Here is a 17,881-nt window from a genome sequence, read left to right as displayed (position 1 = left end):
AGTTGCGCCAGGATGAAAGGTTCATGATCACAGCAGTCGCGCGCGATGGCCAACCGATTGAACCCATCCAGACCAAGGAAGCATTTTCTGCTTAGTGCGGGGTTCTTGTTAGGGACATGATCCCGATCAGCATCCACCAATGGTATAAGCCTAAGAACGAAGACCCTGAGGTGTCTTATGTCAACGATAGGCCGAAAGATGATCTTTGGACCGTGCTGAAGGCAAATTTCACCCTGATACGTCCCCAACGTATCTATAATTTTTGATTGCTCCATGCTATATTATTTACTGTTTCATACATTATTGGGCTTTACTATCCACTTTTATATTATTTTTGGGACTAACCTATTAACCGGAGGCCCAACCCAGAATTGCTGTTTTTGCCTGTTTTAGGGTTTCGAAGAAAAGTAATATCAAATGGAGTCCAAACGGAATGAAACCTTCGGAAACGTGATTTTCTCATTAGATAAGATCTAGGAGACTTGGACCCTCCGTCAAGAAAGCCACGAGGTGGTCACGAGGGTGGAGGGCGCGCCCCCCTGCCTCGTGGGCCCCTCGAAGCTCCACCGACGTACTTCTTCCTCCCATATATATCCACGTATCCCCAAACGATCAGAAAAGGAGCCAAAAAACCTAATTCCACTGCCGCAACTTTCTGTATCCACGAGATCCCATCTTGGGGCCTGTTCCGGAGCTCCGTCGGAGGAGGCATCGATCACGGAGGGCTTCTACATCATCATCCAAGCCCCTCCGATGAAGTGTGAGTAGTTTACTTCAGACCTACAGGTCCATAGTTAGTAGCTAGATGGCTTCTTCTCTCTTTTTGGATCTCAATACAATGTTCTCCCCCTCTCTTGTGGAGATCTATTCGATGTAATCTTCCTTTTGCGGTGTGTTTGTTGAGACCGATGAATTGTGGGTTTATGATCCAGTCTATCTATGAATAATATTTGAATCTTCTCTGAATTCTTTTATGTATGATTGGTTATCTTTGCAAGTCTCTTCGAATTATCAGTTTGGTTTGGCCTACTAGATTGGTTTTTCTTGCCATGGGAGAAGTGCTTAGCTTTGGGTTTGATCTTGCGGTGTCCTTTCCCAGTGACAGAAGGGGCAGCAATGCACGTATTGTATTGTTGCCATTGAGGATAACAAGATGGGTTTTTTATCATATTGCATGAAACTATCCCTCTACATCATGTCATCTTGCTTAAGATGTTACTCTATTTTTAACTTAATACTCTAGATGCATGCTGGATAGCGGTCGATGAGTGGAGTAATAGTAGTAGATGCAGAATTGTTTCGGTCTACTTGTCTCAGACGTGATGCCTATATACATGATCATACCTAGATATTCTCATAACTATGCTCAATTCTGTCAATTGCTCAACAGTAATTTTTTCACCCACCGTAGAATACTTATGCTCTTGAGAGAAGCCACTAGTGAAACCTATGGCCCCCGGGTCTCTTTCTCATCACATCAATCTCCATCACTTTATTATTGCTTTGCTTTTACTTTTTACTTTGCATCTCTATACCAAAAATACCAAAAATATTATTTATCATCTCTATCAGATCTCACTTTCGTAAGTGACCGTGAAGGTATTGACAACCCCTAAGCGCGTTGATTGCGTTGAGCTATTGTTTTTGTGTAGGTACGAGGGACTCGAGCGTAGCCTCCTACTGGATTGATACCTTGGTTCTCAAAAACTGAGGGAAATACTTACGCTACTTTGCTGCATCATCCCTTCCTCTTCGGGGAAATCCAACGCAGTGCTCAAGAGGTAGCAAGAAGAATTTCTGGCGCCGTTGCCGGGGAGTCTGCGCAAAAGTCAACATACCAAGTACCCATCACAATCCCTATCTCCCGCATTACATTATTTGCCATTTGCCTCTCGTTTTCCTCTCCCCCACTTCACCCTTGCCGTTTTATTCGCCCTCTCTCTCTATCCTCCCTCTCTATTTGCCTCTTTTGCCGTTTGCTTTTTGTTTGCTCGTGTGTTGGATTGCTTGTTTGTCGCGATGGCTCAAGATAATACTAAATTGTGTGACTTCACCAATACCAACAATAATGATTTCCTTAGCACTCCGATTGCTCCTCTTACCGATGCTGAATCTTGTGAAATTAATACTGCCTTGTTGAATCTTGTCATGAAAGATCCGTTCTCCGGCCTTCCTAGTGAAGATGCCGCTACCCATCTTAATAGCTTCGTTGATTTGTGTGACAGGCAAAAGAAGAAAGATGTCGATAATTATATTGTTAAATTGAAGCTATTTCCTTTTTCGCTTAGAGATCGTTCTAAAGCTTGGTTTTCGTCTTTGCCTAAAAATAGTATTGATTCATGGAACAAGTGCAAAGATGCTTTTATCTCTAAGTATTTTCCTCCCGCTAAGATCATCTCTCTTAGAAACGATATTATGAATTTTAAACAACTTGATCATGAACATGTTGCACAAGCTTGGGAGAGAATGAAATTAACGATACGTAATTGCCCAACTCATGGTTTAAATTTGTGGATTATTATTCAGAATTTTTATGCCAGATTGAATTTTGCTTCTAGAAATCTTTTAGATTCGGCCGCGGGAGGCACTTTTATGGAAATTACTTTAGGAGAAGCTACTAAACTCCTAGATAATATTATGGTTAATTATTCTCAATGGCATACTGAAAGATCTACTAAAAAGGTGCATGCGATAGAAGAAATTAATGTTTTGAGTGGAAAGATGGATGAACTTATGAAATTATTTGCTAATAAGAGTGTTTCTTCTGATCCTAATGATGTTCCCTTGTCTACTTTGATTGAGAATAATAATGAATCTATGGATGTGAATTTTGTTGGTAGGAACAATTTTGGTAACAACGCGTATAGAGGAAATTTCAATCCTAGGCCTTATCCTAGTAATCCCTCTAATAATTATGGTAATTCCTACAACAATTCTTATGGAAATTATAATAAGATGCCCTCTGATTTTGAATCTAATATTAAAGAATTTATTTCTTCGCAAAAGAATTTTAATGCTATGATTGAAGAAAAATTGCTTAAGATTGATGATTTGGCTAGGAACGTTGATAGAATTGCTCTTGATGTTGATTCTTTGAAACTTAGATCTATTCCACCTAAGCATGATATCAATGAGTCTCTCAAAGCCATGAGAATTTCCATTGACGAGTGCAAAGAAAGAACCGCTAGGATGCGTGCTAAGAAAGATGCCTTTATAAAAGCGTGTTCTTCTAGTTCCTATGAAAATAATGATGAAGATCTAAAAGTTATTGATGTGTCCCCTATTAAATCTTTGTTTTGAAATATGAATCTTGATAATGATGGGACTGAATATGATCCACCTTTACCTAGAAGGCGTTCTAAGAATTCGGAATTTGTTGATCTTGATGCTAAATTTGATAAAAGTGGGATTGAAGGAATTAAAACCCTAGATGTTGCTAAACCCACTATATTGGATTTTAAGGAATTTAATTATGAAAATTGCTCTTTGATTGATTGTATTTCCTTGTTGCAATCCATGCTAAAATGGCCTCACGCTTATAGTCAAAATAAAGCGTTTACTAAACATATCGTTGATGCCTTGATGCAATCTTATGAAGAAAAACTTGAATTGGAAGTTTCTATCCCTAGAAAACTTTATGATGAGTGGGAACCTACTATTAAAATTAAAATTAAAAATTATGAGTTTTATGCTTTGTGTGATTTGGGTGCTAGTGTCTCTACTATTCCCAAAACTTTGTGCGATTTGCTAGATTTCCGTGAATTTGATGATTGCTCTCTAAACTTGCATCTTGCGGATTCCACTATTAAGAAACCTATGGGAAGAATTAATGATGTTCTTATTGTTGCAAATAGGAATTATGTGCCCGTAGATTTTATCGTTCTTGATATAGATTGCAATCCTTCTTGCCCTATTATTCTCGGTAGACCTTTCCTTAGAATGGTTGGTGCAATTATTGATATGAAGGAAGGGAATATTAGATTTCAATTTCCATTAAAAAAGGGCATGGAACACTTCCCTAGAAAGAAAATAAAATTACCATATGAATCTATCATGAGAGCCACTTATGGATTGCCTACCAAAGATGGCAATACCTAGATCTATTCTTGCTTGTTATGCCTAGCTAGGGGCGTTAAACGATAGCGCTTGTTGGGAGGCAACCCAATTTTATTTTATTCCTTGCTTTTTGCTCCTGTTTAGTAATAAATAAATTATTTAGCCTCTGTTTTGGTTGTGTTTTTTGTGTTTAATTAGTGTTTGTGCCAAGTAGAACCGTTGGGAAGACTTGGGGAAAGTCTTGTTGAACTTGCTGTAAAAAACAGAAACTTTAGCGCTCACGAGAACTGCTGTCATTTTTATTTGGAAAGTGATATTTAGTTAATTATTTTTGCAGATGATTAATAGATAAATTCCTCACGTCCAGAATTTATTTTAGAATTTTTGGGGTTCCAGATCTTGCGCTAGCTACAGATTACTACAGACTGTTCTGTTTTTGACAGATTCTGTTTTTCGTGTGTTGTTTGCTTATTTTGATGAATCTATGGCTAGTAAAATAGTTTATAATCCATAGAGAAGTTGGAATACAGTAGGTTTAACACCAATATAAATAAAGAATGAGTTCATTACAGTACCTTGAAGTGGTCTTTTGTTTTCTTTCGCTAACGGAGCTCACGAGATTTTCTACTTTAAGTTTTGTGTTGTGAAGTTTTCAAGTTTTGGGTAAAGATTTGATGGATTATGGAACAAGAAGTGGCAAGAGCCTAAGCTTGGGGATGCCCATGGCACCCCCAAGATAATCTAAGGACACCTAAAAGCCAAAGCTTGGGGATGCCCCGGAAGGCATCCCCTCTTTCGTCTACTTCTATCGGTAACTTTACTTGGAGCTATATTTTTATTCACCACATGATATGTGTTTTGCTTGGAGCGTCTTTTATGATTTGAGTCTTTGCTTATTAGTTTACCACAATCATCCTTTCTGTACACACCTTTTGAGAGAGCCATACATGATTTGGAATTTGATAGAATACTCTATGTGCTTCACTTATATCTTTTGAGCTTTATAGTTTTGCTCTAGTGCTTCACTTATATCTTTTAGAGCACGGTGGTGGATTTGTTTTATAGAAACTATTGTTCTCTCATGCTTCACTTAGATTATTTTGAGAGTCTTAATAGCATGGTAATTTTGCTTAAAATCCTAATATGCTTGGTATGCAAGATTAATAATAAAACTTTCGTATGAGTGTGTTGAATACTAAGAAAAGTTTGATGCTTGATGATTGTTTTGAGATATGGAGGTAATAATATCAAAGTCATGCTAGTTGAGTAGTTGTGAAATTGAGAAATACTTGTGTTGAGGTTTGCAAGTCCCGTAGCATGCACGTATGGTAAACGTTATGCAACAAATTTGAAACATGAGGTGTTATTTGATTGTCTTCCTTATGAGTGGCGGTCGGGGACGAGCGATGGTCTTTTCCTACCAATCTATCCCCCTAGGAGCATGCGCGTAGTGCCGAGGTTTTTGATGACTTGTAGATTTTTGCAATAAGTATGTGAGTTCTTTATGACTAATGTTGAGTCCATGGATTATACGCACTCTCACCCTTCCATCCTTGCTAGCCTCTTCGGTACCGTGCATTGCCCTTTCTCACATTGAGAGTTGGCGCAAACTTCGCCGGTGCATCCAAACCCCGTGATATGATACGCTCTTTCACACATAAACCTCCTTATATCTTCCTCAAAACAGCCACCATACCTACCTATTATGGCATTTCCATAGCCATTCCGAGATATATTGCCATGCAACTTTCCATCATTCCGTTCATCATGACACATTCATCATTGTCATATTGCTTAGCATGATCATGTAGTTGACATAGTATTTGTGGAAAAGCCACTGTTCATAATTCTTTCATACATGTCACTCTTGGTTCATTGCATATCCCGGTACACCGCCAGAGGCATTCATATAGAGTCATTTTTGTTCTAGTATCGAGTTGTAATCATTGAGTTGTAAATAAATAGAAGTGTGATGATCATAATTATTAGAGCATTGTCCCAAGTGAGGAATCTTCAAAAAAAGGCCATAAAAAAAGAGAAGGCCCAAAAAAAGAGAGAACGGCCATAAAAAAGAAAAGGCCCAAAAAATGAGAGAAAAAGAGAGAAGGGACAATGTTAATATCCTTTTACCACACTTGTGCTTCAAAGTAGCACCATGATCTTCATAGTAGAGAGTCTCTCATGTTATCACTTTCATATACTAGTGGGAATTTTTCATTATAGAACTTGGCTTGTATATTCCAACAATGGGCCTCCTTAAATGCCCTAGGTCTTCGTGAGCAAGCAAGTTGGATGCACACCCACTAGTTTCTTTTGTTGAGCTTTCATACATTTATAGCTCTAGTGCATCCGTTGCATGGCAATCCCTACTCCTTGCATTAACATCAATCGGTGGGCATCTCCATAGCCCATTGATTAGCCTCGTTGATGTGAGACTTTCTCCTTTTTTGTCTTCTCCACATAACCCCCCTCATTATATTCTATTCCACCCATAGTGCTATGTCCATGGCTCGCGCTCATATATTGCGTGAAAGTTTATAGGTTTGAGATTACTAAAGTATGAAACAATTGCTTGGCTTGTCATCGGGGTTGTGCATGATGAGAGCATTCTTGTGTGACGAAAATGAAACATGACTAAACTATATGATTTTGTAGGGATGAACTTTCTTTGGCCATGTTATTTTGAGAAGACATAATTGCTTAGTTAGTATGCTTGAAGTATTATCATTTTTATGTCAATATGAACTTTTGTCTTGAATCTTTCGGATCTGAATGTTCATACCACAATTAAGAAGAATTACATTAAAATTATGCCAAGTAGCACTCCGCATCAAAAAATCTATTTTTATCATTTACCTACTCGAGGACGAGCATGAATTAAGCTTGGGGATGCTTGATACGTCTCCAACGTATCTGTAATTTTTGATTGCTCCATGCTATATTATTTACTGTTTTAGACATTATTGGGCTTTATTATCCACTTTTATATTATTTTTGGGAATAACCTATTAACCGGAGGCCCAACCCAGAATTGCTGTTTTTTGCCTGTTTTAGGGTTTCGAAGAAAAGGAATATCAAACGGAGTCCAAACAGAATGAAACCTTCGGAAACGTGATTTTCTCATCAGATAAGATCCAGGAGACTTGGACCCTCCGTCAAGAAAGCCACGAGGTGGTCACGAGGGTGGAGGGCGCCCCCCTAGGGCGTGCCCCCTTGCCTCGTGGGCCCCTCGAAGCTCCACCGACGTACTTCTTCCTCCCATATATATCCATGTATCCCCAAATGATCAGAAAAGGAGCCAAAAAACCTAATTCCACCGCAGCAACTTTCTGTATCCACGAGATCCCATCTTGGGGCCTGTTCCGGAGCTCCGTCGGAGGAGGCATCGATCGCAGAGGGCTTCTACATCATCATCCAAGCCCCTCCAATGAAGTGTGAGTAGTTTACTTCAGACCTATGGGTCCATAGTTAGTAGTTAGATGGCTTCTTCTCTCTTTTTGGATCTCAATACAATGTTCTCCCCCTCTCTTGTGGAGATCTATTCGATGTAATCTTCTTTTTGCGGTGTGTTTGTTGAGACCGATGAATTGTAGGTTTATGATCCAGTCTATCTATGAATAATATTTGAATCTTCTCTGAATTCTTTTATGTATGATTGGTTATCTTTGCAAGTCTCTTCGAATTATCAGTTTGGTTTGGCCTACTAGATTGGTTTTTCTTGCCATGGGAGAAGTGCGTAGCTTTGGGTTCGATCTTGCGGTGTCCTTTCCCAGTGACAGAAGGGGCAGCAAGGCACGTATTGTATTGTTGCCATCGAGGATAACAAGATGGTTTTTTTTATCATATTGCATGAAACTATCCCTCTACATCATGTCATCTTGCTTAAGGTGTTACTCTGTTTTTAACTTACTACTCTAGATGCATGCTGGATAGCGGTCGATGAGTGGAGTAATAGTAGTAGATGCAGACTCGTTTCGGTCTACTTGTCTCGGACGTGATGCCTATATACATGATCATACCTAGATATTCTCATAACTGTACTCAATTCTGTCAATTGCTCAACAATAATTTGTTCACCCACCGTAGAATACTTATGCTCTTGAGAGAAGCCACTAGTGAAACCTATGGCCCCCTGGTCCCTTTCTCATCATATCAATCTCCATCACTTTATTATTGCTTTGCTTTTACTTTTTACTTTGCATCTCTATACCAAAAATACCAAAAATATTATTTATCATCTCTATCAGATCTCACTTTCGTAAGTGACCGTGAAGGGATTGACAACCCCTAAGCGCGTTGGTTTCATTGAGCTATTGTTTTTGTGTAGGTACGAGGGACTCGAGCATAGCCTCCTACTGGATTGATACCTTGGTTCTCAAAAACTGAGGGAAATACTTACGCTACTTTGCTGCATCATCCCTTCCTCTTCGGGGAAATCCAACGCAGTGCTCAAGAGGTAGCACACCCTACCGCCAAAGGAGGATCCAGAGAAGCCAGCTATAGAGCCATTGGTCAAGTCTCATGCTCTTAAGAAGATGGCAGATATGTTCAGGAGGTGGAAGAATGAGCTGAAAACAAAGTTTGTTGACAAAGAAAAGACACCAGAATTCATCGGTCGGTTTGAGAAGATCAGAGATCACTAGGACACATTTGTGGCCCACAATACATCGGACAAGAGTAAGAAGATGTCAGCGACAATCAAGATAAATGCTGTGAAGAAGGAGCATCACCATCACACGGGGTCAGGTGGCTACCTCAAAACCCGGCCGTTGTGGGCAAAGGCTGAGAATGATCTGCTTGATAAAGGGGTCAAACCAGAGACATTGAACTGGCCAGACCGTTCAAGGACTTGGTTCTTCGGGGTTGGCGGAACCTTGGACCCTGAAACAGGGAAGTGCGTTTGGACGAACGAGCAACTACGAATACCCGTCACGAAGCTTCAGGAGTATAGCGCCGCAGCGCGGGAAGGGACGTTCGTTCCCGAAAGAGAAAACGACGAGCTCATAATGGCCCTCGGGAATCCTGAGCACCTTGGACAGACACGAGGCACGTCAGGCTCCATTCCATGGAAGGATGGGTTTCCGGATGCAGGAGGTTACAAAGGCCATGAGAGGAGGAGGGCAATGGAGCAAACCCAACTGCAGGCGCTGCACGCAAGGGTAAAAGCGCTAGAGGAACGAGAAGCAGTTCACAATAAGCGACCTGCCAAAGCTACCCCGCCATCTCAGCGGAGAAGCAGCGTGGCTTCCATCGAGCTGCTTCAGGAGCCTGTCTTCATGGCTCCTGCTAGCTACCTCGTGGATGCTATCACGGAGTCTCAACATTGCCACCTTATGACGCAATGGCAGAACTTCAAAGTCAAGGCAACTATCGGCTCTGTTGCACCTCCTGAACCCGGCGCAACTTTTCACTGCCGGCCAATTCCAGAAGGATATGCTAGGGTGATGGTGGATGAAATAACGGAGGGATTTGAGGAGATCGAGCTTGACCACCCTACCGGTGAAGGGGAGACTCGGCTGGGTTCTGCTCTGAAGACTCCATGTCTATGGCAGAAGGAGCTCATCAACCTTCCGAACTGGATGCCTCCACCTCCGCCTCCTCCGGCGAGTCAGGGCACCCCGCCTCCTCCTCCACCTCCTCCTCCGGCGAGTGATCAGGGCACTCCGCCTCCTTCTCTGGCGCGCGGCGGCACTCCGCCTCCTTCTTCGCCTGCGCCGGCACGCCCGAGCAGCCCACCTCCTTGTCCGCCTCATCAGCAAGGGCGGAAGAGAGCCGCCACCGCTCCGGCTGCTCCGTCTGCTCCGCCTCGTAAGCAAGGAAAGAAGACTGCCACAACCGCTCCGTCTGCTCCGGTTCTAGTAGTACATCCAGAGGGGGAGGCAATTCAGATTCGGTCCATCTCTAACGCCTCTAGAGAAGTTACCATACGAGATGACTGAGAAGGAAAACGCGGAGATCTGTCAAGCCCAAGTGAGGGAGTTCTTTGAAACACAAAGAGCTAAGAAACATCCATCTCCGGAGGAGAAGATAGATCTGGTGAAAGCAAAGCGCACTATCGATGTCCTCAAGAAACCACCACCATCTCTACCAAAAACCAACTATGAGCGCATTATTGAAAGGTCATATATCGAAGCAGAGCGGTCGGGAAGTACTATCAATGATCGAGGGTTAGCACAACGACGAGCTGGGAAAAAAATTGCCCAGCTCAGTGAACAAGCGAACTAATCGTGCTCCCCGCTCAAGGTGTCTAGCGATATCATCGCTAATCATCCGATGATTTTGCTCGGTACCAATTCTGGAGATTACCTGCCCGACGATGCACATTATGATACAATGGAGGTGGGCGAACACAAATACCAGTACGGGAAGCCTCTCATCAAAGATGGAAGTCCTCTGACAACGATGATGCGAAGATTTCATGATTGGTACATGAAAACCTGCAGAGAGTCTGGGGGAAGGATACTTTGACACTGAGAGTTAAAGAGGAGCACGACCTCGTTGTAATTGAACTGTTGTCTGTTGCATTTGAGGAGTTCTTCTAGTGGTTCAATCAAAAGGCCCTCGATAAATTAATGGTCACTTGCTACTGTCTGTAAGTACTACTTCTATCATTAAATCTCTCTATATATAGCTCAGCTCTTTCATTGCTTGTATATATAATTATCCTCACTATATTATGTAGATTGAAGATCGTCGAATGCAGAAAAGCAAAAATCTATGATACTGGGTTCATTAACACAAATCTCATAGATGAATATATGGTTAAATTTCATGCCAAAGACACCGAGGCCGACTTGCTACGATCGTTGCTTCAAAATCAAAACAAAGCTAAAATACTCTTTCCTTACAATCTCAAGTGAGTGTTACTGTCTTGTGCATATTCGGTTTCCCTTATTACTCGAGGTTATAGTAATGTAATTGATGAGTTATGCATGCGTGCGCAGGTTCCACTATATTCTCCTAGAGATTAAGCTTGAGCAGGGACTAGTAACCGTCTTAGACTCGAGACGAAAATCTCCCGAAGACTATGCGGACATGACTAAAATGCTCGAGAAGTAGGTTCAATCGATAATTATCGCACCATATCGAAAACTTTGTTCATTTCTTGATGTCAAGTAATTGTTTTCTTTGTCTCGCAGGGTTTGGAAAGTATTCACCGCACAAGCTCCGGGACTGCCGGGGGATGTGCGTTGGACATACCCGAAAGTAAGTAGTACTAGCTAGCTAGTTCCGCGCATCTCGATCCCGTTGATTCTAGCTACTTTCATCAATACCATTTATAATGCTTCATTATCAGTTTTATTGACCTCTATTTTTCGTAAAGTGCTTGTGGTAGGAACCCTGGAATGATTACTGTGGATACTACGCTTGCGAGTTCATCTACAATGCGACTTGCAAAAAAAACCGGGGCTACTCTAAAAGACAATTTGATGTGCGTAAGCAATAATATTCACAATTTTATTTTATTACCATCATTTGTGTTGAGTTTCATTTATATATATGTATTGACCCCCTTGTTCGACCAATATAGTCCCCAATGGCCGGGTCATTGAGCAATAATGAGCAGGGACTTTGTAGATATGATCATGTAGATTTAAACAGCAACGTGTAGCCCCCAAGGGCCAGCTTAGTAAGATATTACAAGCTGGGACTTTATATATACTTCATTGAAAATAATATCATATGATATAATCCTCTCCATGGGGCTCGAACCCACGTCCATAAGGTTAAGAGCTTTGCACTCTTCCAACTGAGTAGTGGACCTTCCAATATAATGGATTTAAGACTTGTGTACCTTGAATTGTTGAAAGGAGCAATTGGTAGCCCCCAAGGGCCGGCTCATTACAATGTGATGAGTCGGGTCTTCAATAAGGTGAGCAAAAAATGACTTTGCATTAGCCCCCAAGTGCCATGGTGCATGCTGGCAGTGACATGGGACTTGCATATTTGATGTAATCTCAACTTGAATAATGTAGCCCCCAAGTGTCAGGTCGTAAGTCTACAGCGACACGGGACTATTCCTTCCGTTGTAGAATAAATTATATCTATTGATAAAATAATAGCCATTGCGTTGAAGCGACTTTGAAAACCTCAATCATAATATTTGTTATTGATAACCATAATAAAAATCCAGCCATGTTGCCTATTCAAGAGTTGAATAATATAATCCGGTATGAAAACCTCAATCATTCAATATCATCATGAAAATCCAGCCAAGTTGGGCTATTATCATATACTGGCGACTTAGAGTCTGCCATCCTGGCGGGTTGCAAAGACCTGAAGATGCTTCAAATATGAGCCATAAGTAGGGCAGCTTGGCCCGATGTGTAAAAACCAGATGGCAAAAAAGAAATCGTATAAAGAAAAGAAAGCAAAAAATTCGAGGCTTTTGAAGGCCGCCAAGCCAAAGTGTTTACTTCGATGAAACTAGCCTGAGCCACTGGAAGGTACGTGCTTTCCGTGAGCCTGACTCACATTACCCAATCCACACTTGAACCCAGATAAAGTCAGGTCTTGCTTTATAGACTTATCAGGAGTACGCGGGCTCAGAGTAACGACATACATCACAGGCCGATTTATCCAAGTTTTAAAGAAGGCGGCTTATGAAGCCTGGATCTATCCTAACTATTTGTGAGCCGTGCTCTCACATGACAAACCGGCGTTTTAACCTTAACAAGCTCAGATCTTGGTCGAATACGCCGTAAAGACTGATCGTTAAGAGTTCGACGGGTCAATCAGGATTACCTGATGGAGTTGAAATAGCTGGCTACAGGTTGGATGACCCGGAAAGGTTATGTTCTCTTTGGTCGAATACGCCTATGTTTGAACAAACCTAGTCAAGAGGGTAGTAACGATATGTTCTCTTTGGTCGAATACGCCTATGTTTGAACAGAAAGCCCCCAAGTGACATACTGACAAGTGTGACGTTTGAGCCGATCAAGAGGGATATTCACAGCTATGCTCGATGAGCAGGAAGCCCCCAAGTGACCAAGATAAGCCCATAAGGCAGGATACCCATGTTTCAACCGTGCATCATAGCAGCAAGTTCTCTTTGGCAACCTTTAATTTTTTCTGAGAACTCGAACTTTGCGAGAGATAAATTCTTTTTGAGCTGGAATTTTAAACCGGATATTGAGAGCTTTAGTGAGAGACAGATTTCTCTTGAACCAGATGTTGAGCCAAAATCTTCTTTTTAAGCCAGAATTTTTCTAATGGCCTTTCAATTTTCATCAATATGGCAGTAGCCTCCGATACCGGGTTATCTTTCCCTCCAACGTCCTGGGGTTCTTGAATTTGCTGAAACTGGCAAGATTTGCTGAGTCATACCATTGTAGCCCCCGAGTAGTAAGACGACTCGACGAGTTGGCTTAAGATTCTCCATTTTTGATCGTGATATAAACCGGTATAAGTCTTTAAATAGCTCAATGATACAATAGTCCCTTTCACAGTAGATAACTTGTCCTGCATTAGAGAACTTGCAAGCCGGAGTAATTGCTCTTTTAAAGAAAGCAATATTCAATATAAAAATATACTGGACGGATTTCACCTGATTTGTCGGGCCAGAAATTATCCACCGCGGAATTGATGATGACCACGGTGAAGCTGAAATCAATCGCGGTCGAGTCGGCCGCGGGAGCAGACAGATGAATCGGCCGTGGCGTCACAAGCCGGCGTGGACAGGAGAGTCGCCCGCAGTTTTGGAAACGGTTTGACCGCAGGCGCGGACGACGAGTCAGTCGCGTGTGTTGATGTAGCGGGGGCGGCGATTTATCTTTTATTCCTATCTCTATCAGATCTCATCCTTGCAAGTAACCATAAAGGGATTGACAACCCCTTTATCGCATTGGGTGTAAGTATTTGTTTGTTTGTGTAGGTGCTATCATTGGAGACTTGTGTGTTTCTCCTACTGGATTGATACCTTGGTTCTTAACTGAGGAAAATATTTATCTTTATTTTAACGCATCACCCTTTCCTCTTTAAGAGAAAAATCTACACAAGCTCAAGGAGCATAGTAGAAGGCACCCATCACCAATGGTGCATGGTAAGGTGGCTACAGATAGCAACGCCACAACTATATAGGCACCCATCGCCAGTGGTGCATGGTAAGATGGCTACAGATAGCAGCGCAACCACTATGTAGGCACCCATCGCCAACGTGGCTACAGAAATACGACGTGGTGTTGTGAAGTGGAGGGGGGCCATAGCCCCCTACCCTAACATACAGTGGGGGAGCCATAGCCCCCTACCCTAACATACAGTGGGGGAAGAGGGCCAAACCCACTAATTTAAATTAACTAGTTGTTCATGCTCGATAGAGTAAGGTATCCACCAGTAAGTCATTTATTTATAAATGTTGGTGTTATATTCTACAAAAGATATTGCACTAATGTATTTATGTAAGCAGATATAAAATGTTAAACGTGTATTAAAAAAAAGTTCCTGACATATATGTAAAATGTGTGGTAACATTTAGAAATTTTTCACGTGTTTTCCAAAACCTGTACATGGATAGTTTTTGAAAACATTCTTATACAGTGTACAAAAATGTTTGTGTAATTCAGAAAAATGTTCAACATGCATAAAAAAATTCCGGTGTTTAAGAAAAATGTACGGTTTGTAAAAAAAAGTAGACATAAAACATATAATTTTTTAGGGGTATAAAACACAATATTTGGAAAAATGTTAATCAAGGATATGAAAAATGTTAAGATTGTATAAAAAATATTTTTAATGTATACCAGAAATGTACAATGTGTAAGAGAACTGTAGAAATCAAAATATATATTTAAAAAAATGTTATCGTGTATTTAGAAACTGTTAAACATGTATTAGACAAATGTTCTTGACTTAAGCTATGTATTTGACATTATGCTATGTATGAGGGAAACGTGGTAGGAATGGACTGTTACTTATGTTATGTATGATGGTAATGAGAAAGCGTTGTCGAATAATGCAATTAAGTTGTTTAAATGAGTGTTTGAAACACGTTTTTTATATAAAAAAAATGTAGTTGATTCTTTTAGGGTTTTAAGTTAGGGCATCCTCTAGCTGAGCAAAAGTTTAATCACCCCAAATATTTGACTTTTTGAGGTAGGGAGAAGGTTTGAGAGGAATTATGTTTATGGCATCTGATAGAGATGCTCTAAGTTTACGGGCTTTGGAGTTGAGGGGTCATTTCTACACTTTAAACAGAGTTCAATTACAAAAATTATGCTTTTCTCTAAAATAAATGGACTGCAGATTGTCTATGCATGCCAAAGTTTTAACATTTTCTTTCTGAATAGAATTGACTAAATTATTTGAGATATCGGGGCTGAAAGCCTGAAACAACTAGCACAAGGAAGCAAGCAAAACTGAAAGCCTACGTGTTCCAACTAGCTAGATGAGCAACAAACTAGACGGACATGAAAGAAACATCGAGTGGAGACGGACCTAAATAAAGTCTAAAACCAGCTGCAAGCAAGCATGCATGCACGTTTACTCTAAATTGATCGGGATGGCGTGAGCCTTGAGCACTTGCTCGAAGTCCGCATCCATGAGCATGTTCATCACCGCCACCGCCTCCTCCTTGCTGCGGATGTTGGCCTGGGTCTCCAGCATCTTGGTGAAGGGCCCGTCTTCCCATTTGCCCGTGCGGTTGGCGCGGATGATCTCATAGGACATGGTGTCCCAGTGCTCGATGTAGGGCAGATGCTCGGGGGCGACGCGGGACTCGCTGTCCCATCCGCTTCTCACGGTCTCTCTGATGGGCTTCAGCCGCCCGGACTCGCAGATCATCACCTTCACGGCCGCCAGAGCCCACTTGACTGGCTCTGCGTCGGCGGCCGGGTCGTAGGCGGAGAGCACACGGACGGCGTGCATCATGGCGTCCCGCCCTAGCGGCAGGCCCGGCAGGTTGGCGAGGCCGCCGATGAGCTCGCTGTAGCTGCTGCCGAACGGCAGGGGCTTGGACGTGGGGATCAGATGCTCGTGGCCTGGGAAGGCGTGCCAGTGGAGGCTCTCGTCGGTGAAGCCGGCGAGGGAGAGGTCGTGGGTCTGCACGGCCAGGGAGGTGTTTTCGTGGCTACCGTGCAGTGTCAGGATGGTAAGGGCGGCAGGTGGGTCGTCGGCGGCAGCAACTGCACCTCCGTGCTCGGTGTTGCTGGCGGCGAGAGCGAGTAAGAGGAATAGGAGGAACGCTATCATGGCTACTGGGTGGGTCGGTCCATCTCTTATGGATCAAGTACTCCAGTATATATGGACTGCTGGCAACGGGCAGTCGCTAGCTACCACGCCGATTGCATTACCCAACTGCTCTTGTTTAGGGAAGTGAAAGCAGCGTGAATAGCACAAGAAAAGAGTGACACTCATCAGACGAGGCGGCTGCTTTGATCAGATAAATATATGTCCAATATATTTTGAAATAAAAGTTTGATTACACTGTGTGTTTAAATTTGTGAATAAAAAATGTGAACATTTTTTAAATTCGCAGAATTTTTTTAAATTTCAGAAAAAAAATTCAAAACATGATTTTTTTTAAATTCGTGAACAAATCTAGTGCGGGAACATTTTTTGAAGTTTCTGAGCATTTTAGAATTTGTGAACAAATATCCAAAACATGAATATTTTTAAAATTTGTGAACAAAATTTTGAAAATGGGAACATTTTATGGAAAAAATTAGAATTTGTGAACAAAATTAAAAATGCAAACAATTTTTAAATTGTGTTTTTTCTGACAAGTTATTTAAAACAAGACCGATATTTAATATATTTTTTGATATTATTATTTTGACAACTAAATCACCATCCAAATTCATTAATTCCATGCGAAAAAAATCAATAATACTTCATTCTGTTTCACAAAAATAACTCATAGTTTTCTATAGTGTTTCATCGTGTTTCACATATTTTTACCATGTTTTCAGAATTTCAATTTTAAAAAATTCAATGTATATTCAAAAGTGGTCTCGTTTTCAAGATCTTGTCATCATAAACACAAATATGCAAACAAATTATTAATTGGATTTTTTAGTCAAAGGATCAAATATATATAAACTTCGAAATAAGATGAAAAAGTATTGAATGTCGGAGCATAGGCTGCATAGCTGGAACAGTTGGCATGCATGTGGTGAAAGTACATATGCATGGCTCCGAATCTCAAAGCGCATCAATGGCTGTCCCATGCACGGGACCTCCTCCCGTGCATGGGAGAATTGCTTTTCTCCAGATAAAATCCAAGGCGGCGCTAAAATACGACATTTGCTACACCCACATAATGTTTACGGGACAAGGGGCTTAGAGCATCTCTCTAGCATACCCGTATATAGCCGCGACCCGCAAAATAACCGCCAAAATACGGGTCAGCGCGGAAAATTCTGCCCGAGCAGATCCCTCAAACGCGACTGACCCGTAAAAGATTTTGCGGGGTGCGGCAAAAGTTCGACCTCAACCTCTAGATTCATGGGGTGGGAGGCCGACCCGAGCTCGCCCCCTATCCGCAGCGAGATTTGGCGGGAGGGAACTTTCCGCGCGGCCGTTCCCGCTTCCCCCCTCCTCGGCCGCCATTGCCCCGCCACCGCGCGCTCTGGTCCGTCTTCCCCGCCATTCCTCGCCGCCATGGAATCCTTCCAGCCGCCCCCTGCCACCGTGGAGGTCGCGCATGCGCAATCTCCCCCCCCCCCCAGCGGATCTCGTCACCGGCCATGTCGCCCCCGCCATCGCCCAAGGCCCCAACGTGCCTACCCGCAAGCGGCAGGTCAAAGTCGTCATTCAGGGCGGCAATCCGACTGGCCCCGCCAAAAGGCACACACACCGGGCGCCGCCGCCGCTGTGCGATCTGCCCGGC

The 17,881-nt window shown here is 42.2% G+C and overlaps 1 protein-coding gene across 1 annotated transcript; it reads right to left on the bottom strand.

Moving 5' to 3' along the window:
• Positions 1-15,406: 15,406 nt before the first annotated feature.
• On the bottom strand, positions 15,407-16,278 carry LOC123108571 (60 kDa jasmonate-induced protein). Its single transcript, XM_044530337.1, has one exon. It carries the CDS (start codon positions 16,240-16,242, stop codon positions 15,535-15,537), a length of 708 nt encoding a protein of 235 aa, XP_044386272.1. The 5' UTR covers positions 16,243-16,278; the 3' UTR covers positions 15,407-15,534.
• Positions 16,279-17,881: the final 1,603 nt, after the last annotated feature.

The sequence above is a fragment of the Triticum aestivum genome, chromosome 5A, assembly GCF_018294505.1.
Source record: "Triticum aestivum cultivar Chinese Spring chromosome 5A, IWGSC CS RefSeq v2.1, whole genome shotgun sequence".
NCBI lineage: Eukaryota > Viridiplantae > Streptophyta > Magnoliopsida > Poales > Poaceae > Triticum > Triticum aestivum.
The sequence above is the reverse complement of the archived record's forward strand: the minus strand, read 5'-3'. Positions and strand labels throughout refer to the sequence as shown.